The sequence below is a fragment of the Haplochromis burtoni genome, unplaced genomic scaffold, assembly GCF_018398535.1.
Source record: "Haplochromis burtoni strain Fernald_Lab_line unplaced genomic scaffold, NCSU_Asbu1 Contig_41, whole genome shotgun sequence".
Classification (NCBI taxonomy): Eukaryota; Metazoa; Chordata; class Actinopteri; order Cichliformes; family Cichlidae; genus Haplochromis; species Haplochromis burtoni.
Window position 1 is genome coordinate 290145 of NW_024582402.1, and position 27157 is coordinate 317301.

At 40.9% G+C, this 27157-nt stretch overlaps 1 protein-coding gene across 9 annotated transcripts in view; it reads left to right on the plus strand.

Moving 5' to 3' along the window:
• Window positions 1–3428: 3428 nt before the first annotated feature.
• The window catches only part of mast3a (microtubule associated serine/threonine kinase 3a), a 31140-nt gene continuing 7411 nt past the window's right edge, over window positions 3429–27157 (plus strand). The window contains exons 1-21 of one of the 9 annotated variants that reach the window (XM_005920644.3): window positions 3433–3809; window positions 5110–5141; window positions 9520–9608; window positions 10350–10422; window positions 12059–12079; window positions 12264–12345; window positions 16076–16233; window positions 19149–19224; window positions 19345–19554; window positions 20461–20562; window positions 20993–21125; window positions 21326–21411; window positions 23261–23346; window positions 23655–23863; window positions 24004–24145; window positions 24428–24560; window positions 24678–24843; window positions 25018–25119; window positions 26085–26207; window positions 26424–26533; window positions 26709–26890. In XM_005920644.3, the coding sequence (XP_005920706.1) occupies window positions 3771–3809; window positions 5110–5141; window positions 9520–9608; window positions 10350–10422; window positions 12059–12079; window positions 12264–12345; window positions 16076–16233; window positions 19149–19224; window positions 19345–19554; window positions 20461–20562; window positions 20993–21125; window positions 21326–21411; window positions 23261–23346; window positions 23655–23863; window positions 24004–24145; window positions 24428–24560; window positions 24678–24843; window positions 25018–25119; window positions 26085–26207; window positions 26424–26533; window positions 26709–26890 (2354 nt within the window). In that variant the 5' untranslated portion in view covers window positions 3433–3770. Of the gene's footprint in view, window positions 3810–5109; window positions 5142–6480; window positions 7135–9519; window positions 9609–10349; window positions 10423–12058; window positions 12080–12263; window positions 12346–16075; window positions 16234–19148; window positions 19225–19344; window positions 19555–20460; window positions 20563–20992; window positions 21126–21325; window positions 21412–23260; window positions 23347–23654; window positions 23864–24003; window positions 24146–24427; window positions 24561–24677; window positions 24844–25017; window positions 25120–26084; window positions 26208–26423; window positions 26534–26708; window positions 26891–27157 lie in introns of those variants that run through there. The other 8 variants (XM_042219974.1, XM_014333091.2, XM_042219972.1 and 5 more) reach the window with 8 other exon arrangements.

Sequence of the window (27157 nt, forward strand, 5' to 3'; positions counted from 1 at the left end):
GTAGCATTTTGTGTTATGTGATAACAAGATGTCAACTATAACATCAGAAATGTAAGAAAGAAAAATTTTAATCGTTTGCAAGTTTTTTTGTTTTTATCAACACACAGAAGGAGGCGACAGCAGAAATGGGATGAAGAGATTTGGGGATAAGATTTGGTTACGTCCACCTCAGCATGATGAAGCATTTGAATTTCCAGTTATTCATTACTTTTCGCAAATAAATGATCCACACGGACCACTTCGAAGAAGTCCAACAGAGTTATGCATGTGATAGTTTAATGACCCTCACCAGTCTGTGTCTAAATGTTTCCAATGCAGCTGTGCCCAGTACAGTCAAAGGTCAAAAGCAAGTTCCAACTGATGAGAGATTCACCTAACATGTGTAAGCGGGCTGGCCATTTTCTGGCAAAGATAATAAAAAAAATAAACAAAGGGAGACAGTTTATTACGTCTATATCAAGGCTCTTAATGTTGAGCACCCTACAGAGTAAATATCTCAAGGTTAGATAGAAGACAGATAAAAGAACAAAGAGGCAATCAATGTCAAAACAGGGAACTTTCTTAATCTGCCATGACAGCAATCATGTGGTCACACAATAGACCTAAGCTTAAATGTGTATTTTAGCACGAAATGGATCTGCATATCTGATCTCAGCCTCTTCTGTCCCCTGTGCTGAACAAGAGAGCAAAAATGCTGCAGTTTCCGTCACTGATGATTGATAGGACAGACTAAAGAAGTAAACAAATACATCATGGTGCTCTGCCAAGACCTTATCAGCACGTATAAGTCTCACTTTGGTCAGTAATAAGGGTCAGTGCACTGCCAAGCATTCTCCCCACCCTTATAATTGCAGAGATGTGTGCGAATCTGTAAACAGTGAGTCACCAAGGTGATGAAACAATCATGTGCTTTCCCAGGTGAGTTTTTGCCGGATGAAAGCGAGTGAAAGGTGTAAAGTGACTCACCCTAACTGACATCCTGGTTTAATCTGTCATTAAATGTTTACAGTCTTCTCTGTCGGTCTTCATCTATTGTTAAGTGAGATAGGAAAAAACCCTCTGACTCATTTTGTCAGCATGACTGAGGAGTTTCAGAGTACTGACAGTGAATGTCATCTCCCACACTGCCCAGACCTGATGCAAAGTGTCATCAGACAAGACTAAAATGATGTAAAAGTATGTGTGTCCTTCTGTGTGATGTATATATACACACACATATGTGTCTGATGACACGTTGCATCACGTCTGGGCATCAGGTTCGAGCTGTGAGTGCATATGATGAAATTCACTCTCAGTACGATATACAGCTGTTTTATATAGCTACACATATATATAGATACATAATATGTATTTTTATATGTTTTACAAACTCTCCAGGCACAGAAACGTTCAATTCAGCAGTCATTTCGATTGAACTGCACCCATGTCATACGTGTTTTTGTTTGAAAAAGTTTTCAGAAACAACGTGACAGTGGATCATAGATAGATAGATTTTAATTTTAAAAAAATAAATAAATCATGTTAATATTTCATTGACACGATTTATGACATTAATAATGGATTGGATTTATATAGCGCTTTTCAAGGCACCCAAAGCGCTTTACAATGCCACTATTCATTCACACAACCGTAGCTTGCCTCCACAGCTTGTAGCCACAGCTGCACTGGGGCAGACTGACAGAGGCGAGGCTGGATATCGCGCCATCGGCCCCTTTGGCCGTAAAGTAGGGTAAAGTGTCTTGCCCAAGGACACAACGACCAGGACAGAGAGGGATCGAACTGGCAACCTTGCCCAGGGATCGAACCGGCAACCTTCCGGTTACAGATACGCTTCCTCAACCCCCTGAGCAATGGTTGCCTAACAAGCATATCTGTAACTGAAACCATTCCCATAAGATAACGAGGTGACGTTTTCAACTTCAGACAGCTTGCGCATTGACTTATTGCACCGTGGCGCCCCCTCGTGATCGTAAAGCTACACTACAGAATTTAATTAGCTAAGTGAGGCTGGATTTGGTCAGGAGAAGGACGTAATTTTTAGCATAAACCTGAACCCAAGGTTGAGACAGACCAATAATACAGAAATGCTTTCTGTTCAAGATGTGAAATATTTTCTATATCTAACATGTCTGTGATTTCATCTCTAAACTGAGAAGTAACTACCAAACTTCACAATTGTACGGGGAGTTTTATCTCTTCCTCTTTACCTTTCCTTTTCAGTGAACAAAAATAAACTTAGACTGAGTAAAAAGAGACACGGACGACTGGTGCGGTAGTAAAAAGATGACTTCAGCGGAGCTCCAAACGCTTTCACGGTCAGTCTTGACAACAGGCCGATGCACAAGAGGGATTCTGTCTGTTTCCAGTTAAATTAGATTCAAAGAAAAATGAATCAGGTGAATACAACAGCAGGCCGAGCGTCACAGGGGGAATCCACCCATCTTCAGTGTCTCATGGTTGGAAATCACTTCCTTGTAGGATTATGGTGTGCTTGGGCTGTAGTCTTGTTTGCCGAAGAGAACAGATTTAAAGAAAGGCAAACAGAAAACCCAAACACATTACTGTTTGTCTGTGATCACCATGGCTGACTGGCCGCAGAGGTTTGAAGTCAAAGACTTATACAGAGAACATGAGGAAACAATTTCAAAATATTTAATTCAAAGGTCTAATGCTTTAAATCTGCCACAAAAAGTCTGAAACACTTTTCACTTTTCATAAAAAGCTGTTTCGAACAAATATGAAAAAATGTGGATATGTTTTAGTCAAGTGTTTCACACCTTCCCTCCGTAAAGCAGTCACACAAAGACAAAACAACACACCGTAGTGTGATAAACTGAGTCACTGTATTCAGTCACTCAGCTGAAAAAACCCAAAACTTTATTCTGACACAGTAAGTTTCCACTTTAGCTGTTTCAAATCAACAGTGAATTTCACGGGAGAACAAGGAAGGGTTCACATCCCCTCCCCTTATGTAAACTTACGTGTTACATCACAGGAGAAGAGATCGACCATTGTTTTATGAAAAAAAACAAACAAACCCCAAAACAAAAACATCATAGTGAGTGTCACTGCGTGACAGGCACAGATCAGTCCCCGCTGTTCAGCTTGACTTGAGAGCTCGGTTGTTGCGCATCCTCTCACTGTTAAAGCATGATTCCTCCAGGCACAAGCTGTTATTTGGCATGATGGGTTTTTTTTTCTCCTTTTTTCACAAGCTCACGAGAAACATCCTGCGTGGATGGCAGCATGCGGAAATGAATGGAGTGCGCGTGTTTCATGGGAATTTTGGTGGCAATGAAGAAAGGTGTCTGTTTCACACCTGTGTTGAATATTCATGAATTGTTTTTTTTTTTTTTTTTTTTGTTTTATTTATGGGGGTGGGAGGTCTTGGGTTCTTAGGGGTTAAAAAAAGGCCATTTAGCTACAGACAGTAAGGCGGTCAGCTTTTGACAACTAGATGACAGAACGTCGATAAGAAGGTCAAAGCGCCAACCCCTCTCTTCATTAATAAGGTTAACACGCTGCATCTCTTCCCGGTCGGGTGATCAGCTGACTGGAGGACTGGTGGTGGCCACCTTTTGTGGTAGGTCGTGCAGCTCGCCCAGGGGAGGAGAAGGGGGAGGAGTAGGAGGAGGTGTTGATGGTGGTGCAGTAGAAGCAGCAACAGCAGGAGGGAGGAGGAGTGTATCCAACGCTCCCGGGGAGAGAACGGAGCGCAGGAATGGGCTGACTGACCGGGGATCCGCCGTGTGCTTTCGTTGTCTTCAGTGATGGATGAGCCGAATATCCTGAGACGCCGCGGTCTACAGGTAAACGGAGGCTGGCTGTCATGACAGCGCGCGGTTGTGGTTGTTTCTAGGGAAACGAGATTAGCTCAAAGTGATGAGCCATTTGCCGACGATGCAAGGCATTGATGTCAGCGTGGCTTATGTGGCGTGAGCTTATTTTTCATTAAAAAAAAAACAAACCAAAACTTTCACCGTTGCTCTTTAGATCTGTGCTTTATTGATTAGATTATGTGGCATCGTTAGAAAATATTATGTGCACTGAGCATCTTCCCCATGCCCTGTGGGCATCCTTTCAGAAAAGGTGGAGTCCCACGAATCGCAGCAACGGGGACACATAATACATTTTATGAATGTAAGGTGTGTATATCAGACCTGACCTCACTACTACTTAGCTATGTGTTTATTTTGGAGCTCTTTCTGTGTGCTTTGGACAATCTGGTTGCCTTGGTGATCTGGAGCACAAAAGCCAATGGTTCCTGGAAGACTGTCAGAAACATCTTCTCCTGGGTGCCATGTTCATTTGAGATGTTCACAGAATAATTAAGTGTTTGTTTTTGCTCCATTAATGTCTGTATTTTCTGAATTCATTTAGTAGGCAAAGCTGCATTGTTTCCACCCAGGGTCTGTTGAGGCGGTAACACTGATCATCAGTCCAAACTGGGTGTTCCCATTCCCTTGTCTCTGTTTATAGTAACTAGCCTTTTCCCACCTTGCATTTATTGAATTTCAATGAAGTGGAGCGATGCAGTTACAATGAAAATAATGGTCATGGTGGAAATGCTGTTTCAGTGCACAGTTCTCCCTTTTTTAAAACCATCTTCATAGTCACTTTCTCAATTTTCAGACCACTGGAGGTAATGAAACAAGTGCAGGTAGTCTCAAATTCTGTGCACAGACTCTCGCAGTGTGACATGGTGCCACCCTGTCCTTCAAATCCTGACTGGCAAGAGCAGTTTTACAGTCCTCTTAGCTGAAACTCACGGACCGAGGATTTGCAATTAAATGGCTACAAGGCCCACTTGTCATCGCCAGAAACTAGGCCATTCAGCAGCTAATGATATTTACATAGTGCCGATGAAAAAATAAACAGGAGTGACACAGAACAAGGCCACCAGGAAAAACTGCAGCGTTATTATTAGCACCTTGTGACTGTAAGCATGAAATGTAATTCATAGCAGTGTATTCAAAATGATAGGTGTCCTCCTTGACAGCAAAAGAAGACCTTTAAGATGATGCCAGTGATTTCAGAGCAAAGGTGGAAGATGTCCCCACCACCACCATCACATTTTTCTTAATTCAACCTTTCCCTCTTCTCTTATAGAAAGAACTGAGTCTTCCTCGTAGGGGAAATCTGTAAGTATGTCATCTGGGCAATTCTGTGCATCTTTCGCTCTTTGTCCCCCTTTGCACCTTTTTTTGTGCCTCAAACCAGGCCAGTCAGTTGTCTGTCACATGTGGGCTTTATTGTGCATGCATGCTGCTTTTCCTGACGGTAAACATTTACTTCTTCGGATCCTGAAGTGCAGGAACTTCTTAAAGCACCTAAGAAATTTGGCTGAAAGATAGAGCAGGCTCACTGCCCAAGACTGGTTTTATGTAAATGTTAGGAGGGGGAAAACAGAGGAAGAGAGTGGGAGACATTGTAGGTCTCAGTGTGAGAGAATAAATTAAGCCGCTTCTTCTTTTACTGAAAGAATCCAGGCTTTGAATCTGCTTTTGTATTTAGTGCTAGAGTTGATTTAACATCCTAGTGCCTGTATCATTGTATATTATTAGCTGAACTGAGCGAGCAAGCTGAGGAAGATCTAACAGGTAACTGCTTAGTTGTGACTGTTTATTTATTTTTTTGCCAAATGTTTAGCCTGTACAAAATTCCTACGTTATTAGATCATCGTTACAGCTCATTTCAGACATTAGGAGTAGAACAGCAGTGATACATTGGAGTGCATGAAGAAAGTTACCTGAGAATTTGTTGCCAAACAGAAGCCGTTCTGGTTAAAAATAAATAAATAAATACATGTGACTCCAACTTGTCCAGGGACTTTCCCTGGAATGGGCTAGAGCTGAAGCCAAGATAGTTTCAATAGCTGGGAATGAAAGGAAATATCAGAATCACTGAATAATATGTATTCATCTCACCTGACAGTTTCAAAGATCTTTAGAAGCTAGATGTGTTTGTGCTGCTTACCTACACGTGTCCCACTGCCAGTATAGTGTTGTGAGACAAAGTTATGTTTGTGCAATAAAATCCCTTGTATCCCATTGTCTCTGATATCTGTTGGCCAAGTCAGGTGATTTCATTAAGGCTTTTCTGTCTTCTAATATACATCTATATGCATATATTGCTGTATTAACCTTATACAGGACAAAAATGAGCACCATATAAATCCTGACATGGAGTGTGTGTGTGTGTTTGTGTGTGTGTGTGTGTGTGTGTGTGTGTGTGTGTGTGTGTGTGTGTGTATAAAGAAGTTAATTTAATATATTTATCACAGTTAATACCTATATTTTAAAACGTAAGAAAAAAGACTTAAACTCTCCGAACCATTGTTTTATATAGGCTTTGAAATCAATAAAGGTCGCGAGGGTCCCTATAATCTCTATTGAAAAAATGTTACCTTCAAGACTACTGGACGCTCTGAAAATAGTCTTTCTAATTTTGATATAACTTCTTGTCAAATGTTATATTTATTGTTTCTATTAAAAATCAATAAAAGAGAAGAATAAAAAAGAACAGGAAAAAAGATTTATCGTTGGAAATCTTAGATTTTTGTACCGGATGAATTATTTGTGTCATAGCGTTTTAAACCAGTATTTCCGATAGGACATGAAAGCATCAGAAATCCCTCCTCCTGCTGGCGCGCGGCGATGCGGCTGCGCGTTGCGGCAGAGACGTTGCTGTGGTTGAAAGTTTCTGTCCCCAGAATAACGCTTTAGGTTTTGTCGAAGCTAGTTATCGGTCGAAAATGTTGCACCTCGTGGGAGACAGGCTGTCTCGAAATTTTTACTGATGACATTGAAAAGGAGCAGCGTGACCATGGCCGTCGCAGTTGCTAGCACCGCCGAGCTGCCCTGCCCGGGGTCTGGGGTCAGTCTGTATCGAAGAAGCAGAAAGGAGTTTGTGCCTTTGGAGTCGACGTACTAGCCTAACGGCGACTATAATACCAAATCGACAGGGGAGACTGTTTACCGCGATGCCCCCTCTTTAACGACAGGATACTAATTCTCATATCGGATCGGATTTAGCGGTCACCTCCAACATGTCTGATCAAAACTACTACTGGACCGTGCTGCCGAGCTACAAAACTAGTTTTGTGACCGGGGCCATGATGAAAAGATCGAAAAGGTAACAAAACCTAAAGCCTGTTTCTAACTAGAAAATTATCCTTGAAAATGGAGACGAATGTTAATTAGCCTCGACCAAACTGCTGCAAAACGTCTGGGGGGGGGTTGTATGTTTGTCATCGGCTGTGCCGTTCAGTCTCTGAGAAACAGCAATTTGTTGAACGTCGTAATTTCGAGCTATTTGATTCAAGGCGCTTAATGGCAACCTCCACACTGTCTGCTGATATAGCCGCTTCACAGCTCAGACATCTGATCCCTCCGGAGGGTCTGTGATAGCCCCTCAGCATTGCACTGTATGTGTCGGTTACATCCGCCCTAGTTTTTGTTTCCGACAGAGAAACGTGGCCATTGTAGACTGTTGTGTGTATGTGTGCGGGCAGGCTGCATTGTCTGCTGCCAGCTGTCGCATAAAGCGACACCAGGGCCCACTGCTGATCGGTGCACTGATGCGGTTAGTGGGACAGTAGTGTTGTAAACGTGCTTTCATCAATCAGATAAATCCAGTCAGCTCTTAAGGTGTCTGATAGCCCTTAATGCACTCAATATGTCTTTGGCAGTCAGTGAGTTCATAGTGATCTTAAATTGTCGCGTCTCTACCTCTCACCTCTTTGTCATAATCTGAACACATAATTGTTGGTTTGCTGGCACAATTTGCCTTCGTTACAGTGGTGTAAACCGCAAGAGCTGCACTTTATATTGCAGGATTTTAAAATGTAAATGTACTGCTATTGAGTGAAGCTTCAGAAGAAGAAGCCATTAGCACGCTGAAACATAGGCTATCTGTGGAATGTCAAACTATCCACTCTTTCCATGTAGTTGGAGGGTCATGCATCAATCAGTGATGTGGCCGATCCACCACAGTGAGCTGATGAAATTGGCTTCAGTTAACAAATGCAGCAGACATAGTTAACACGCAGGACTGTTTCAGTGGCCTACATTCATCATGTTTCATGTCTTCCTGCAAGATCCATACAAACCATTATTGTTAGTCCCAAATATCAGTCGTCTTATGACTGCTAGCTGTTGATGAAGCGCTCACGTGGTGTGCCAGTGTGATACAGTGGTGCTCTCATATCTTTCGTCACAGGTTCTGGAGTGTTTTTGCTGATATTTATTTTTTTTTAACAGGAGCAAAAAGCGAACCTTCAGTGTTTCTGTGGTTGGAGGTGTACTGTATACACTTTGAAGCCCAACTCTTGGCATACGTTGACCCTCTCATCCTTCTGTTTCTGTGGCACTTTGAGTCTTTTTGGGTTGAGGGGCCATATAGTTTGTGAATCTGCCTTTGCACCGACCCAGAAATGTCAGGCTTTGTTGTCGTCTCAGCCCCTCAATTATTTTAGGTCACTGCCAGAAGGAAAGGGAGACAGGATCTACTTTACCGACATGAAACATTGAGCATTGAGATCACAAAGGGGGGGGGGACAAAGAAAACTGAAAAGAAGCCATAACTGTAATCTTAATGAAAACATGGAGTTAACACCTGCGTGCAGAAACCTGCAGGCACCAAATACAAACATACAGGAAATGGACAAGATAACACTGGTACTCTAAAGTAATGTTATACTTGGACTGGTAAGCCAAAAAGGCATTAGGTTGTTTGCTTTACTCCAAAAGCTGCATCAAAAGAGCATTTTAAACTCTACAAATATATGCAAATTAGAAGAAAACCAACCCAATGAGCAGGAACACTGTTTGTAAATTGAAACCAAAAAACCGATCAGGACAAACAACACAGACCAGCTTCAAAAATACCAGCAGAAGTGAAACAACACTTCACAGCTCACAAAGACCGAAGTACAAACATGTGGACGGTGTGTCATGGCCTGCTCAATTATATCAGGGGTCACTTGGACCATTTTATTTATTTCCATCATGATAAAACAGCTTTCCAAAGTTCTTATTGTCTAATCAGGCTCTGCCAGTGGTACTGATAAGTAATATATTTCCCTTATCTCACATGACAATACTCTCAGACGTCATTGGATCGTACTACACTGCTCAATCCAGACTTCACATTATTTACTGATTAGAAGTGGCTAAAAGAAAAACAAAAAGTTTAATTCCTCTAAATATTAGAGCAGGTAATGTGTAGTTAGCGCTGATGCATAAGAAAGAAGTTGCACTCAAGTTGGTTTGTTTATATATTTACATGCAAACATGTTTGTAGTCATGCATGCATGTGTATGTTTGTATGTATATACATAATTACAGTGGCATTACTATTGTCAGCACATCAAAAAAATATGAATTCAGAGGCTGATCGAGTTTGATTTTTTTTTTTTTTTCCACAGATTGATAAACAAAGTGTGCTTGGATCATGTTTGTTACAACACTGCATAAAACAGATGATCACTCTCTTCTGTTTGCTGTTTTCCACTCACAGTTCCCGTAACAACAAGAGAAGGAGTTTGGCGGTCGGGACCCCATCGCCCACGCTGTCACGACCGCTTTCACCTCTCCCACTCGCCACAGGTACTTGTGTTTCGGTTTTACCCGTTTGTCTGCTCGCCTCAGTGCAGGGTTGATTGGATTGGCTCATCAGAATTCCTGCATTTAGCCACCGCTGATTGCGTGTGAAGCAGAGAAGTTACAGAGAGTGGAATGTTGAGGAGAGCACAGGATTGCCTGTCTCATGTAGGATCATCAGTCTCAAGTTTGTTTTGATGCTGTATGTCGTGAAGCAATTGCTAGTTTACCTCTGGTGCTTTGTTTTATTTCCTTCTTTCTCATAATGTGCCCACAGTAGAGTGCAAAAGCCATACAATGCTTTTCCTTGTGATCATTTTTAATGTAATCCCCTCTAGGCTTCCTCATCATTTGATCTCTCCACTTAAAAAGTGTCATTCCGTGTATCCCCCTTTTTGTGACTTGTCCTCAGGGACAGTGGAAGTCCTTTAATGACCTTTTTAGCAGTATGCAATATGGTGTGATTGTACCAAATACCCCCTGCTGTCTGTTGACACAATCCTTCTTTGATTAGGACAGGACAGGAAGGGCCCTAGATAACTTTGTGTGTATGCATCACTGTTATTAAAAGATTTGATTGTTTCAGTTTGAACTTGTAAAGGAAAACCATCTGCAAAGTTGACCGTTGCACACTGATAGTGTAAAACATTAGGAAGCCAGTCCAGTTATTCTGCATTTAGTAATATGCTTAGATTCCTTCAGCTTCCTCTCAATTTTCAAAAATTTTGTTTTGTTTTGTTTTCTCAGCTGGTAGCAGTCCTTCAGAAAGCCCCAGAAATGTCTCTGCTAGCTCTTCTGCCAATTTCCAGTTTGCCCGCAGGTAAGAATTAAATGAAATGCTTTTTAATATAGTCTTGGTTTAAACCAGGCACATTATTGCAGTAGTTTCTTTTCCGTAATAATATCAAGTGGAAAATGACTAAAACAGACATATTGCAATGAAAAGTACTTTAATGGAGTGAAATGGCAGCAAATTAGATAAAAAAAAAAAAAAAGAGATATGTAGTCAGTGGAAGTTTATTTTTATTCTTGGCCCGCTTTGACTAAAAATGAAATCAGAAAAAATAACCAAGGGATCTTTGGTTCGGTGGAAACTGTGTGCACGCAAACTGAACATGCACTGGCTTGTTCCCTTTGCCCCTCAAATCGAGGCAGTGGAGAACCATGTCTGACCAGCTGAAAGCCCCCAGGGTCACTCACTTACTGGACGTGGGTCTTGGCATTTCTCAACCCAATTAAGGAGGCGAGTTGGTGCGCGCACTCATTACTCAGGGCTGCTGTGATTATGGAAGAAAACTGCAGAGCTTGCCTTCTCATCACGCGTGCCGTTTATAGACTCGCTGGGATTTAGAGGAACATTAGCTGCAACCAGCTTCCTCAGTCAGCAGCGGAAAATAGTGTGGTAGCCTGTCTCTAAGAAGACTTTAGTAAGGAGCAGCAACATGTATACTTGAATGTAGGATTTTCAAGAACACTGTAGTTTAAATGTTTGTGATGACCGACTGTCCCAAATGTCATGAGTTAAGCTGCAGTGCAGTATGCCATATTGCACCATAGAGCTCAGGGATGCAGAGGGGAAGTCTTCTTAGAGGACTGCCTTGTGCAGCTCATCTAAATTTATTGACATTTTTAAGCTGCCAGAGTGTAGACAGATGCTGTGACTGCACTTTTGACAGCTCCACTGGGTTTATTTGTTATTCACAAAAGCTTCGTAGCTCTGCTTTTGGTGCAGTTATTTTTTCATGTGAACGTGGAGTACCCTTGAAGAGTAAGGACGACCAGTGCTCTGGTCCACTCTGATTTATTTATTTTGTTCCTTTCACAACTAAGCCATTGATTCCAGTATTGATTTGAAACCTTTGCCTTTATTAGTGGCTTCTTACAGCAACATGATACAACATGTTGTACATATCAGATAGGGATAGATAAGAAACCATACATGTAACACAGCTCACTAACCCTCAGATCCCTTCATTTTCACTGTCACCTCTAATTTAGCTACATGTCCCCAAGAGCTGGTTTCTCAGAGAAACTGCATTCGACCATCTTTTGTTGCCACAGATTGACTCCGTGAAGGAAACTGGGCCACTTCCTCAGAGTGTATTGGATGGAAAACTATTGGGACAGTGGAGATTTATTTATTTATTTATTTGGTAGAGAAAGGTTTAGGTTTTCTGCAGTGTTAATGAGTGCATTGTGTGTCTGTGTGCATAGTGAGAAACTGTCTGTAGGCCTCAATGCTGCAGTATGATAGCAGCTTGGCAGGTGTTCAGAAACAGCAAACAGCCACTGGCGGGGAGTTCTGTCAGACTAACAGGACTGTGACTTTGACAGGCAGACTTAATCTGTCACTGTCATTAAACAGTGTTTATTTTCTCTCTCACTTCATGCCTCCATTCGCCCCTTCTTTCTATCTGCATCTCTCGCCTCCATTCCCTTTTTTTGCATCTGCGTAGTCAACTGGCCCGGACTGAAAGGTAAGAAAATAACTAATTGCTGTTTCTTCTTCTTGCAAAGACTCAAACATCAAATGTTGTCTGTTGGCCTTTTTAGGCTTTGAAGATTGGAATGAGTCAACAGGATGTAAAGGTTTTCATATGAGCCTCCACTGAGCAGCTTGTTATTTATGTGTGCTTGTTTGTGTGTGTGTGTGTTTTTTAGTAGGGCAGACGGGCGAAGGTGGTCGGTGGCATCTGTTCCCTCCTCTGGATACTGCACAAACGCACCAAGTTCATCAGTATCTGTAAGCGGAGAAGTATCTCTTACTGTCTGTCACCTCTTTCCATCATCACCCATTCAACCTCTCTCTAAACCACTACCTTGGGGGCATTTAGTTCTCCACTTTACAGGACTGTGGTGTCTTGTAAACTTCCGATGCTGACTAACTGAGCTGTAAAGCCCATCAGCTTACAAAGTGTCATAAATCTGCCTATAAATGATTGTTGATTTTACAGTAGCTCAGGGATGTCAAACTCATTTTACATCGTGACCTACATACACATCTAAAGCTGGCCGGACCAGTGAAGCTCCCCATTCTGCTAATATGGGGAGTTAAAGTTGGGAGGTTAACCTACATATTTAATCTCTGAATATAAAAAAGGGGGCGATTTCAACTGTATGTCTCATTTTCTACATGATAACAAAATGCTAGTACATGAAAGAAATGTGGTGGAATGACTCTTGGACCTAAATTGTAAGAAACAAATATTAAGTTTACATATAGTCTAAAATTACAGCGAAAAAACTGTCCAGGTTATCCTGTGATTATAAAACAAAGATTTTATCAATTCACAAAAAATGTGGACCCATTGTTGAAAAAAAGAAAAAAGAAATCTCTGTAGTAAATAGTGGAAAAACAAACAAAACAGGAAAATATTTGACATGTAATTGTTTGTCTGTTACTTAATTACTTTGGTGTGGTATGAATGGCCACAGGGTAGGTCTTTTGTTAGCTAAAGCTTTAAAACTTGTGCAAATAAAGTTTTAAAATTTATGCAATCCTTCACATTTTCCAAAGCCATCCTGTGGATTTGCTGATCCAATTCTACCCCCCCCCCCCCTTTTGTAGAACACCACCAAAAATTGTCGATGTTATGAAAAAGAATGGTCAACACTGTAAACATAGACTCTGTGCACATAACCCTTTTAAAAGTTATAAAATGCTCGATTGTCGACATGGCAGAAGTCTTCGAAAAATAACTTGCATTAATAAAAAAAAAAGTGTATGAATAATAAAATTTGTGTAACTGCCAAAATGTTTGGCTAGGTCTGTAAAGATTTGCTCATCACTCTGTAGCTGACAGCTGGTCGCTGGACACTGCAGGCTTTGGTTATGAAGATAACGTCCTCTCCTTTTGCGTCAGTGTCCTCTCTCCCACTGAATGGCACTTCAATAGTTTGTTTCAGAGTTGAGTAGTTTAAGTCTGTGGGACAGTCTGCTAACTGTCCTACTTTTGTCTTCTCCTTTATTAGCAAGGCGTCGCCACACAGCAGGTATCTCGCATGTTTGATTGGAGTTTTTATCCTGAGGCAACCCCACAGGGAACTTTTCACAGATCTTTCACGTGAAAAGCAAAACAATCTGTTCCACTGAACCAATCTTACCACTGCTACCTGTAATTTTTACCTTTTTTAAAATTGGTATTTTGTGGTTACTGGTCACCAAATCAGTCGTAGTCTCTCGTGAACACCAAATGAAAGCAGTAATTAGCCAAAAATATGAATTTTAATAGAATTGGCTTGTGTTATTTATTGGTTAGGTTTAGCCTATTGCACATACCGTACAAGGAAGGAATACTAGAACAAAGCTTCCACAGTGGTTGTGAAATATTTTAGAAGTAGCATCAGCATTACATAGCTCGTCAGAGTTACTTCACTGTATCTTGTTCATAGAAAAGGAATGTTTACTGTGTTTTAGCATTAAAAAAAAATCTTACTGACTCACAGTTTAGAATTTGAACTTCACTTTAAACTTACCAGGTCACTCGCCATAAACAGTAGTAGAGAAAAGTTTTGTGGTTTTAGTCTTTGGTTGTTTTGGGTTTTTTGCCATTTCCTCTGTGACAGCTTGTCTTTCTCAGATTGAGTTGCAGTCGACATAAATCCAGACTAACTGCAACCTCCTTGGCAAGGAAGCAGACTGCCAACTTTTTACAACTAGCTTTTAAGTCTACGGGGGGTTTGGATGATTGTTTTCGTTACATCTACAGAGCATTCTTGTCGCTTCAGCGTTATTATTGCTACAAATTTATGTGACATTTTTGATTATAATTAGTTTTACTGATACAGTAAAGTGGTTGGAAAACTTCACACTGAGAGCTTCGGGCACCGGTTGGTTTATAAAGCAGCTGTCTGGAGATGGATCCTGGTATCCTTTTTAATGACTCAGGCAGCCATAACAGGATACGTCCAAGGATGATGAATCCCTCCATCATCGACCATGTGTCATATTTTCCACCTTGGAGAGGATATTAGAATTAGTCCTCAGATGCCTTTTTCCCCCAAGTTTTCCTAGAATTATTGAAACAGTATTAAATGTGGTAAAAAGTAAATTTTGTTGTCATTGTTTTGTTTGTTGTTTTGTCAAAAGGCATAAAAGTTTTCTCATAATGGTATATTTCTCTACCTCCTATTCAACAACAACAACAACAAAAAAAACTTGGGGAAAGGGGAAACCAAAACACAAGAGGTTGTGTGAATTATTTACCATGTGTCCATCATTAAATGAATGACATCACACGAGACTAACTGAGTTGATCTGAGCGTGTCCTCTTTTGACTGAGGGGAAAGTACGGGAATAATAAAGCTTATCATTACAATAATACCGGTCCTGTTGAAATTTGCCGTTTCTTTTTCCTGGATGACATCACAAACGAGCAGGGGCTGTACCACATCATTTCCCTACTCAGCTTTCCCTTTCAGGAATACTGCAAGCACGCTTTGTTGTTTGCCGATGTCTTCTATGGTGATTATTAGGATTTTATCTCGAAAGCCATCGCTGAACCTGCAGTTGGCTCAAATGGAAAACAATACCCAGCTCCTGCGTCTCTGCTGAAATTCTGTATGGCCAACCACATGGCTTTGAGACGGTGAAGTCAGCCCTCCCTGTACAATGCCCCTTTCAGGCCTGCTGTCAGTGAGGTCTTTATGCAGCTCTTAGTCGATTCTGACAAGTCTCTAGTTTCCTGCTCAGCGTAGCCCCTTCACCCCCACCCCCACCTTCCTATCACTGCTCTGTCACGTCCTTGCTCTGTTGCTTTCTTTTCTTACTTCTTTTTTTTTTTTTCTTTCTTTTAGTGTCTCTCACTGTCTCGCTCTGCTTTTCTTTCTCGTTGGCTCTTCTGTTTTTCCTCTGGCCAATGAGCCACTCTTCTCTCTGCTCTTCCTGGGATACACAAGATCCTAGCCAAATGGGAGTTCTCATAAATTCCAGGCAGCGTGTCACACATCCTGACTTGGAAAGGAAAAAAAACAAAGCAAAACATTCACACATGCTGCCTGTCTCCATGTGTGCTGCGTGAAAAGGGCGAAATCCTACTGAAAAATGCTTTGGGGAATCTATAAAGTTCACTGAGTCTTTCTTTTCATGTAGGAAGGGATTCATGATGTTTTTTACATCACAAATCAACTCTCTGCATGTCCATATAAGGTGGTGCATCTAATTAAGATCTGCAGTGTAACATGAAAGTCTTTAAGACTTCGGTATTAACAGGATAAAGAGTGAGTCGGAGAGAGCAGACGTGTGAGTCTTACCAGAGGAAGCCTTTTAACACAGGATGTTATATAATCAAAGCACAGCCCCGCCTACATATGAATATTTAAATAAAACTGGATAAAAGTGGTAGTGGCAGTGGTTGATTGCTTGTTTTGTTTTTTATTTCGTTAATTTAAAAAAGAATCAATAAATGCAACTTAACCATTGACCCTACTTCCCTGGGTTTTTTTTTTTTCTCTTCTCCACTTTTCCCTCCCAGTCCTCTTCTTCACAGGAGTTGTTGCACCAGTTGCCCTTTCAGCCCACGCAAGAGGATCTTCACTTCCTCTTCAAACATTTTCCGAGCCCAGAAAGTGTGGCAGATGAAGAAGGAGCCCACCCCATGCCCCCTGTCAGGGTCCGCTCACGCAGTCTCAGGTAACTTTCCTATACTATATGCTGATGCAGCATATAGACTGTCTCTGTTACACAAACATTTCTGTCATACTTCACTGGGCCGTTTGTTTTGAAAGGGTGGAACCGAAATCCCCCCAACTGGCTTCAGTCTCGTAGATTTAATTATGTGCTGCAGTAGCAGTTGTATACAGCAGCTCACCACACACACCTCTTAAGCACAAAGATAAAACTGTTGTGTTATTAAAGGCTTATTATACTAACTGTACATTCTATATACCCTTACATATCAATTCATTAGATACACTTTAATAGTACTTCATTGGACCCTCTTTGCCTTCACAACTGCCTTAAAATTTTCATGGTTTAGTGTCAACAAGGTGCTGGAAACATTGCTCAGAATTTGGTCCATATTGACATGACAGCATCACTCCGTTTCTGCACAATTGTCTGCTGTGCGTCCATGATACAAAGCTCCATTGGGTTGAGATTAGGGATGGGTACCGATATCCGGTGCCATTATGGCGGTTCTGACATAAACGGTAGTAACCAGACCGAAAAGCAGCGCACATTTTGGTGCTTTATTTCTGTGCTTTTTTTTTTCTTTTTCTTTTTTCCTGAGATGTCATACACTTTGGATTCTAGCCAATCATTTTAGCTTTCCAAGGATAGTAGGCGGGCCCAGGTACGTACGCTCTTTTAGAGCAGAGCTACAGATTAAAAATGCCCAAGGCGAAGCGGTCAAAAGTTTGGCTGTACTTCACAGCAAAAGATGCAAACTCGGCAGCCTGCAACAAGTGCTTTAAGGTGATACTCTGCAAAGGAGGTGACACTTCGAATCTGATGAAACACCTGGCGACGCATAGCGTTTTTTAAAAGCCGAGAAATGCACCGTATTTGATAGCTTGCTGCAAGACTTCACAACAAGCCATCTGCTGCGGGTGTGGCAAATCTCCATTAGCGAGTTAGCGCGGATCGCCCCATGCGTGGTGCTTATCATTTTGCAGAAAAAAAGAGACTGCTAAAAATAAAAACATAAGAGGTTTTTGGACAAAGTTTGTGTTCTCTATTCTTTAAGCACCGTTTAAGCACCGGCACCGTTTCAAAAGTACAGATTTGGCACCGGTATCAGATAAAACCTGAACGATACCCATCCCTAGTTGAGATTTGGTGATTATAGAGGCCATTTGAATACAGTGAGCTCTTTATCATGTTCGCACCAGAAATCAGAACTCATCAGACCAGGCATAATTTTTCATCGGCTGATGTTGAGCTTATTTGAATTGTAGCTTTAGTTTCCTGATCTTAGTTGAAAAGAGTGCCACTTGTTGTGGTCTTGTGCTGCTAAATTGTAGTTTCAAATCAAGGTTTCTCTTCACTGGTGTGATCATATGTGCCATATTTAAACTGAACTGTGCTCTAAATTTTCCCTTAAAAAAAAAAAAGTGTGTGTGTGTTTTTTTATTTTTTATTTTTTATTTTTTATTTTTTTATTAAATATGCACATTTTTTCACAACAGAAAGAGAAGATCTGCTAACGGGGTATAAAATGCAAACCTCAAACTTGTAACTAGCGTGGCTAACATGCTACCCGTTCCTGCTGCTTTACTACATACTCACCGAGTAATCAAAGCTTATAGTAAATTAAATAACTTTACCTGTTAAACAGTTAAACAGCAAATGTGGGATAGACTGTGCTAAGGTTTAAGCTCACGAAGCTTGCCACCTTAAGTAGTTGTAGTTGCTCTTTTTAGAACATTGTAAAGTTGTATGTGAATGAGCACTGCCCTGTTTGGTGAGGCTGCCACTCCAGCCCAGTCTAACAAAAGTAGGCTTAATGGTTTTTCAGGAGATATTTCGCACATGATTATAAAAAGATAAATTAAATACTGTCTGGAAAGAATATGTTGGGATAATTATTTAATGTGGCTCTGGAAAAACCCTCTGTGCCATTTGTGCGTGATCCCCTGGAATAGAATAAAACCTTTTCCTCATCACTTGGCATTGCTGGACTCATCCCTCTGAATAGCTGCAATGGCAGGCTGTTTTGAGGTTGCTGTAGAGTTTTTATGACAGGCTGGGGAGGATTTTGGCAGCCTGTTGATGTGGTTGCTTTTTTGGTGACGTGTCCAGGCCTGTGCCACATGCAGTAATTCGCACTGCATGTGTACACTAATACTCTATAAGTACATCTGGGTAACTCTAGCAATTACACCGGAGAGAAATCTCCCCCTTGGGTTTTACCTGACCTTTGCATAGTTGTTAATGATGCATCTAAATCAACAGCAGCTGATTGACATGTGTCGCCGTTGTTCTAAATTTGCTCTACAAGTTGCGTAAAAGGATTTCTTGCAGCCTCAAAATAGTTCCGAGTGGTCTAAGCAGTTGCCATTACCCTGAAATAAATTCATACCGCGTGTGCAACTGTTGTGGTTACCCAGAACGAGTTAAGTTCATGTCGCATATTGACATTATTGTCATTTTTAGTATGCAACGTAGTGTAAGGGAGCACCCAGGACTGTTATTTTTAACATTTGTGCTGACAGTACATTGATTTGGAACTTGTAAGGAGGGTTTAATAAGACCCCTGCGTGTAACCGAAACCCTCTGGGTGCAACACGTGTGGTCGTGGATGGTGCACATGAGAGCCTGATCTGAATTGTGTCAAACACGCTGTTTGTATGACCTAGAATGTTAGTCAACACTTTAATTGTTAATGTGGTCATAAAATGTTATAGCTTGTTGTGTGTATGGCTGTTCAGTAAAGATATAAATGTTGATTTCATCAGTTCAGTTTGCCACTTAGTTCAGTTGTTTTTCATTTTATTTTAGTTTGGTCTCCATTATTTGTTAATGGCATTTGTGCAAAAAAAAAATTGACATTTGTAATATTTTTATCTGGTTTTTGTTTTTTTCTCCTTTGTCTTCTTTCTGTGAAGCCCTGGACGGACCTGTGGGGTGTTTGACAATGAGATTGTCATGATGAATCACGTCTATAAAGAACGTTTCCCTAAGGTAGCTCCCTTTCTGTGTGAAAGTCTCATAATCAAAGTTAAAATCTTCAACTGCTCACTAAATGGATTAGAAATGTATGCAGTACTGGTTTAAACGAAGGCTTTCATTTTTGTTTCCCAGGCGACGGCCCAGATGGAGGGTCGGCTGCTCGACATCATTGCAGAGTGTTCCCCGGACACCGCTCTGCCCCTGGCTGATGGTGTGCTTGGATTCATTCAGCACCAGCTGGTGGAGCTCGCCAGAGACTGTCTGGACAAGTCCCAGAATGGCCTGGTGACCTCCAGGTACTTCATGGAGCTGCAGGAGAAATTGGAGAAGCTGTTGCATGAGGTGGGTGTCTCTCATCTTTAGTAAATGATTTTTCATCTTTTTCATACAGAGAATTTTTTTCTCTTCTTTTCTTTTTCAAACAGTCAGGGAGTGTTGGTTCTTTCTAAGATGTTTCTAGCTGGTGTTATTGTTGGTAGCTCAGGTTGCCCTCTGGGACATTGCATGCTGTACTATAGCAGCACTGAGGACACTGAACATTGAAATGAAAAGGCCCATTTCCTCTGTTAATATTCTGCTGATTCCACTCCATCCGTCAATAATGTTCTGTATTTTGTGTTATTACATAGGGGTGTGCAGTGGTCAAGTGTTCAGTTTTGTAATGATTGTGTATTCTACAGCAAAACAGTGGTTTAAATGATTATTTTGTCATATAATAATTTCTTTAATTTATATATTCTTTGTGGCCACAGAAATTGTTTTGACCCTTCTCCACATGCTAAAATGCATATGTTGAGTTGCTTGCTAGTGTTGCTTTTTCATAAAGGTGTTTACAATTTTTTTTAGAGTGGATTTTTCTGTGTTTAGCAGGGCAAGAGTTTGTTTTAAACTGACTGCTGAATAATCGCTCCTCTGACTGTTTCACCACCTCTATCATACACTTTCTGAACCTGCTGTTTGATCAAAGCGCTGTTGGATTTAGATAAGCAAGAATGAGTGTTAAAAAGTCAAATGTTTTTCCATTATTTATAAGCCTGGCAGAGCATGTAGTGAGTATTGATTCAACATGTTGAAATACCAGCCCTTGAGCCCTTGAATCACCACCAGACAATGTAAGGGGATGAAATGGATGCTAAAAATATCACCCGACAAGTGCAGACAGCTTCTTTGGATGAGTTGTGGTGGCTCATGGCTTGTGTCAAATGGATTAGGTCACTATAATAATCCATCACTATTTGTTCTGTTCAGGCGTATGAGCGCTCAGAGAGCGAGGAGGTGACCATCATCACCAAACTGGTCAAGAAGATTCTCATCATCATCTCCAGGCCTGCCAGGCTGTTGGAGTGTCTGGTAAGACTCAATGACAGACGCAGTAATAATCACAGCTTTACGAGTGACGTAATAACACTATGTCCATCAGCTTAGATGCATGCGTGAAAGTTGACTCATACATGATGTTGACATCTTGTAGTAGCGATTAGTTTGTGCAGTAATAATAACCCAGCTTACTGTTTACTAAGCCAAGTTCACCTTGCTAGCCTGGGTCTGTTGTTCGTAAGGTGCCAGTGATGCTCCAGTTTTCCAGGCCAGAAAAAAAGCCCAGATTGGAGCAGAAACATTTTTCTGTCATTTTTCAGCATTTTTAATTGTATTACAATGTTTGATCCATCGTTTCCCGATGTAATAGTTGAAGCTTTTCTACATATTATGTCAACAAAGTAATGTATATTTGAGTGAAACCTGAACTGTCTTTCCTTTATTTTTTATATTTTGAATCCAGGAGTTTGATCCAGAGGCGTTTTACCAACGTTTGGAGGCTGCAGAGGGTCAAGCCAAAGTAGGACAAGGCATCAAAACTGATATTCCCAGATACATAATCAGCCAGTTGGGCCTTACCAGAGACCCCCTGGAAGGTGCAGATTTAAAAAAATATATATATATTTCTATCTCATTATTGCTTACTTCAGATAAATTTGAAAACCCTAATGCAGTTAGCTTAAATAAATCATTGTGAACTAATCTCGTAAGATACAGTGACAGTTTTGTGATTTTTAACTTTGATTCGCACTGGCGTTTAATAAAGTTGGATCTGTTTTGTCTGCTGCCGTTACAGAGATGGTTCATTTGGAGCATACTAGCCCGATTCACAGATCAGCGAGCAGAGAGTCTGATGACACTGGAGAGGCAACATCTGCACAGGTATAAGCTTACATTAAACGGTTACCAAATGCATACAGTGAACCCTAAAGTGACCCAGGAAGAACAGATGGCGCTCATGTCTCACGTATTTTAAAAATATTCCACATCCTTTAGATTAGCTTTATTTGCTTTAAGATTCTCTTACTAGTTTTTAAGTCACCGAGTGGCAACCTTTGTTGATACGGTGTTGATTTCTTAGGTTTTTTTTTTTTCCATATCTGTCACACATAAATGATCATCAAAGAAATTTTATTACTAAACACTTCTAAACCTACCTAACCTTCTGTGAAAAAGTAATTGCCTCCTTAAATAACAAATTAACCGATTAACCACATTTTTTTTAAAAACTGAATTTCATTTCACAAGCTACATTCAGGCCTTGTTACGACCAGACCTGTTGAATCAAAAAATCACTTAAATAGAAGCTGTCCATCAAAATGAGACGGGCTAAAAGATCTGAAAAAGTAGCACATCGTGTCACGATTTAAAGAAACAGTCGAAGGGAATAAAAGTCACTGACATCTGCTAGTTTGGAAAGTTTGCCAAAGTGAACCACAGTGTGAGCCATTATCCACAATGGAGAAAACTTGGAACAATGGTGAACGTTCCCAGGAGTGACCTGCATTGAGGACAAAAAAAACTAGAACATCATCTAAAGACATCCAATCCTCAGTTGCCTCAGTTAAGGTCAGAGGTTATGATTCAACAATAATGAAGAGATTCTACCAGAAAATCCTGAAGGAGGATGTCTGGCCATTAGTTCATGGCGTAAACCAAAGATCACCTAGGTTATGTACCAGCACAATGATTCAAAACAAACCAGCTAGTCCACCTCCGAATGGCTCAATAACACCAAAAGAAAATAATAAATAAAGCAGATACAAAAGTGCTTTTGCACTTGTAGTGCTTGAACCATAATAAAAGCTCTCGAGTGGCTTAGTCAAAGTTTGGGCTTCAATCAGACTGAGATATTTTGGTATGACCTTTAACAGGCCGTTCATTGGATGGTTCATGCTCAAACCCTCCAGTGTGGCTGAAAGAAAAACAATTTTGCAAAGAAGAGTGGGCCAAAATTCCTCCACAACAATGTGAAAGACTCTTTGCCACTTATAGCAAACACTTGATTGCAGTTCTTGCTGCCAGGGGTGGCACAACCAGTTATTAGGTTTAGGGAGCAAGTGCTTGGTTTTTTGTTTGGGTTTTTTTTTTTTTGGGGGGGGGGTGCCTTTTTTTTTCTTTTTCCTTTTTTAATACAGAGCCAGGCAAGTTTGGATAGTTTTTTTTTCTTCTTAATGAATGAATGAATGAAATCATAATTAAGAAAATTTGGCTTGTCTTTGTTTAATATTAAAATTTGTTTGATCTGAAACATTGAAGTGTGACGCATATGTGAAAAACCTAAGAAGTTTGGAATAGGCAAATACCTTTCCACAGCACTGGATGTGTTAGCAGGTTCCCAAAATCCAAGCCTTCAGCCTTTCACTGTGTGGATTTGGTATACTCTTTGCATCATTCTTGTTGTTGTTTTTTTTGTTTTTTAAATCATTTTTCTATAGCACTTTGTGTTGCATGCATAAAAGATGCTCCAGTTGATAAAGCAGAGCTGAATTGTGTCTGTGACAGGATTAACTGTGGTGGGTGACGAACTTGACGGCTGTGGCATATGCACCAAAGAAATATTAAATGCCATTTGGCAGAGCATGCAGATTATTCTTGATTCAATGCTATTTAAGTGATAAATGGAGCTCTCGTTAACACAAAAAAAATTCTCCAAAAGTAACACAGCAGCTGTAATTTTTTTTCCTCTCCCCCTTTCTCTTTCTCTCTCGTTGGGATTTGCGTGATTCAGAGCCGTGCAGCCTGCACCCCTCCTCGTAGGAAACCACTGGAAAGCGACTTTGAGACTATAAAGCTCATTAGCAACGGCGCCTATGGGTGAGTAAGACAGACTTCTTTGTTTGCGTTTGACTGAGTCAGTCGCACCGAGAACCACAGAGATCTAAATAAAAGTGGAAACTAAAATGTGGATGTGTTTTTGTAGTATTTTTGTGTTCAGGCTGGAATTAGTCAGGGCAGTTTCATTTCCAGTCTGAACTGATATTTACCACTATGTGACTCCCACAATTGATTTTCTTTGTATTATCTCCCTGCTTTCTTTGGTGATGATTGCTGATTATTTATTCTGTCTCTCTTTGTGTTGTCATTGCCTCTCCCCTTCCTTTTGCCTCTCTTCTCTCACACAGGGCCGTATTTCTGGTGCGCCACAAAGACACTCGTCAGCGTTTTGCTATGAAGAAGATCTACAGGCAGAATCTGATCCTTAGAAATCAAATCCAACAGGTGTTCGTAGAGCGAGACATCCTCACCTTTGCTGAAAACCCATTTGTGGTTTCCATGTTCTGTTCTTTTGAGACACGGAGGCACCTGTGCATGGTTATGGAATATGTGGAAGGTACAGTTGGCTCAGACTGTAGACACATAGAGACACATGCACACCAAGCTCTTATATATCTACCATACAAGGTACACCTTTAAGTCTAAGTCACCTGACCTGAAAGCGTTTTTCATGGTGGCCTCATTTGTGTTTTTAAGGTGGAGATTGTGCCAATCTGTTGAAGAATATCGGTGGGCCTCTGCCTGTGGACATGGCCAGGATGTATTTTGCTGAGACTGTCTTGGCTTTAGAGTACCTTCACAACTACGGCATTGTACACAGAGACCTCAAACCTGACAAGTGAGTCAGGCAAACGGATGAACAAGGAGAATATTCTTATTCCTTCCCCCCTTCCCCATATTTCTTGTGAACGCCTTAAGGCAGCGCTAAATAACTTAAAAGCTTTCATCATTTTTAAACTTGCAGTGATCTGTAGGGAGATGGAATCTTTCTGAAGATAGAGCAGAATATTTTCAAACTTTGAGTCTTTGATATTTTTTTTCTCTAAAGATGAAATTCCAGTGCTTTGAGGGCAAGCATTTGATGTAGCATGAAACGTTTCTTTGCTTACTTCCTTTGTAGTTTGCTGATCACCTCCATGGGACATATTAAACTGACAGACTTTGGACTTTCAAAGATTGGCCTAATGAACATGACAACCAACTTGTATGAAGGACACATTGAAAAGGATACTAGAGAATTCATTGACAAGCAGGTTTGTCTCTTCTCGCTTGTCTTTTTTTTTTTCATCTCCTCTGATTTTGAGCTTATCTAAAATCCACCTTTTCTCTTTAACTCTGTTTTTTTTTTTTTTTTTTAAACCTGTCTACAGGTGTGTGGTACTCCAGAATATATCGCTCCAGAGGTGATCCTGAGGCAGGGCTATGGGAAGCCTGTGGACTGGTGGGCCATGGGGATCATCCTTTATGAGTTCCTAGTGGGCTGTGTGCCTTTCTTTGGAGACACACCAGAGCAGCTCTTTGGTCAAGTGGTTAATGGTAGGAAATCTTTCAATTGAACTCATAGTTAGTTATTTTTATACACGTAAATCCAATCCATTTGTCATCCTCTCGCTCAAAATTCTGCAATAGATCTCTGTATTTTGGCACATCAGTCCCCTGGGCTTTGTAGATACCTTTAATTCCCTTCGTTGCATTCTCTGCTGTGTTCAGATGATATTATCTGGCCGGATGGTGAGGATGCCCTGCCAGCTGATGCTCAGGACCTTATCACCAGACTTTTGAGGCAGAACCCTCTGGAGCGCCTGGGAACAGGTTGGTGACAGCATGATTGCTGATGGATGAAAAACCTTCTCTGGGCCTCGGGACAGTGTGACTCTGAGGTGGCCAGAAAAAGGCAAAAACATGCTTTTTGTGACAGATGTGTCACTGGGTGTCTTACCAGGAGGTCATAGTCTGCACAAGGCCTCATGTGGAGGAATTTAATTTTAAAAATTTAAATAAAGTTGGCACAGGAATAAGGAAGGATTTGAGGTCTTCTGTGTGTTTATTTGGCAGATTATTCATTAATAGAATTTTACATTAACCAGGCTTGATAAAATTGTTTCCCATAGAGACAGAGAGGTCGACTAGTTCACAGTAATCAATAAGCTCTCTGGAGCTTTCTGACTTGAATGTTTTAGACTTCAAATTTCCACTGTTTTGACTTCTTTACACTTTACACTTTGTTTGTGTTTAGGTCACTGTATGGGTTAGGACCTCTTTACTTTTCAGGCCTTTTAATTATGCACACTTTCAAAAGATCATTAAGGTCAGCTGACCAGATGCTTTTGGTTGTACCGGGAAGCTGGTTAAACCACAGGTCAGGCCTTTGCTGTAACTGCAGGTAAACTTTGAAGCAGTCCGTTACACTTAAGTTATTTGAAAACTCATTTTTACTCTTGACATTTAAACCTGACTGAGACTTGAAATTTAATGTCTTATTGCATCCTATGTTGAACAGCACTACAGAACTAAATGCTTGTTTTTAAATTTTCTTATTAATTAACTTGAATTTATAGAAAATAGCAGCAAACTAGTTTTACAATAAGCATAAAGCCAGAGACCAGGAGAATGGAATGAAATTCAGTTAAGTTTTATTTATATAGCACCAAATCATGGCAACAGATGCCTCAAGGCGCCTCAGTGCAACAAAGAGTCTGGCTGGGGATCAGACAAGCTCAGACTCAAGTCTGGGGACCTCGATGCCCATATTTGAGTTTAATAACTTCTTTCTCCAGGTGGGGCCACTGAGGTAAAGATGCACAATTTCTTCCTTGGCCTGGACTGGAATGGTCTCCTGAGGCAGAAAGCTGAATTCATCCCACAGCTAGAGAGCGAGGACGACACCAGCTACTTTGACAGTATGTGGATTTACTGACTGTGGGCCTTTTATGAAGTAGACGCACTGCATTGTTAAAAACCTGTGAGGAGAAATTCATTTGGAAATGAGCTCTCAGAAAATGGATGCTTTCACGAGCTAAATTTGTAGCAATGCAGCATGGTGGTAGTTTTAATTTGGATAGGAAACTGTTCCCAGTTTGTGATCATTTATTGCATGCCACCATGTTTCCCTCCAGCCCGATCAGAGCGATACTGTCATCTGGGCTCAGATGACGATGAAACAAATGATGATGAATCATCTCTGGAGCTACGACAGTTCTCCTCTGTAGCCCACCGCTTCAGCAAGGTACTCGTTACTACTTATGAGTTATAATCAATATTAGTACCTGGTTCATGGAACAAAGCAAGACTTTTTGTTTTGGTGTTGTAATTTGGTTAATGAAATACCTCTGGTTGTTTGTAGGATAAAAGAAAATCCCTTCTTCTTTAATCCATGCCACCTTTTTCCTCTTAAACTCCAGGTGTACAGCAGCACAGAGCACCTGTCCACCTCCACTCCATCCAACCTGAGCCTGTCGTCATCAGACCGAAGCCACAGCGAGGAGAAGGAGGACCGATGGGAGGGCAGGGGAGTCCTTTCCCCTGGTGATGGACACAAACATTTGGCGAGTGCAGACAAGAGGGCAGATGGACACAGGGGGAGGTGAGAGCATGGAACGAGGGAGAGTGATGTCCTTATTATGAGAACAAAACTATCACAGCCCTCTCCGTATTCACAAAATATAATAGTCTCTCGTATTGGGTTGAAGCGTTTCCCATTTCAAAAGGGCAAATTTTATAGAGGTCTTTTCACGTCGTTTTGTATTAAACCAATGAGCCATTCTAAAGTTCCCCCAGTTGGATGTTTTCTTGCATGCATGTCAGATGGAGGCCTTTACATTGCCCACGGGTGTAAACACAAGTGATATAT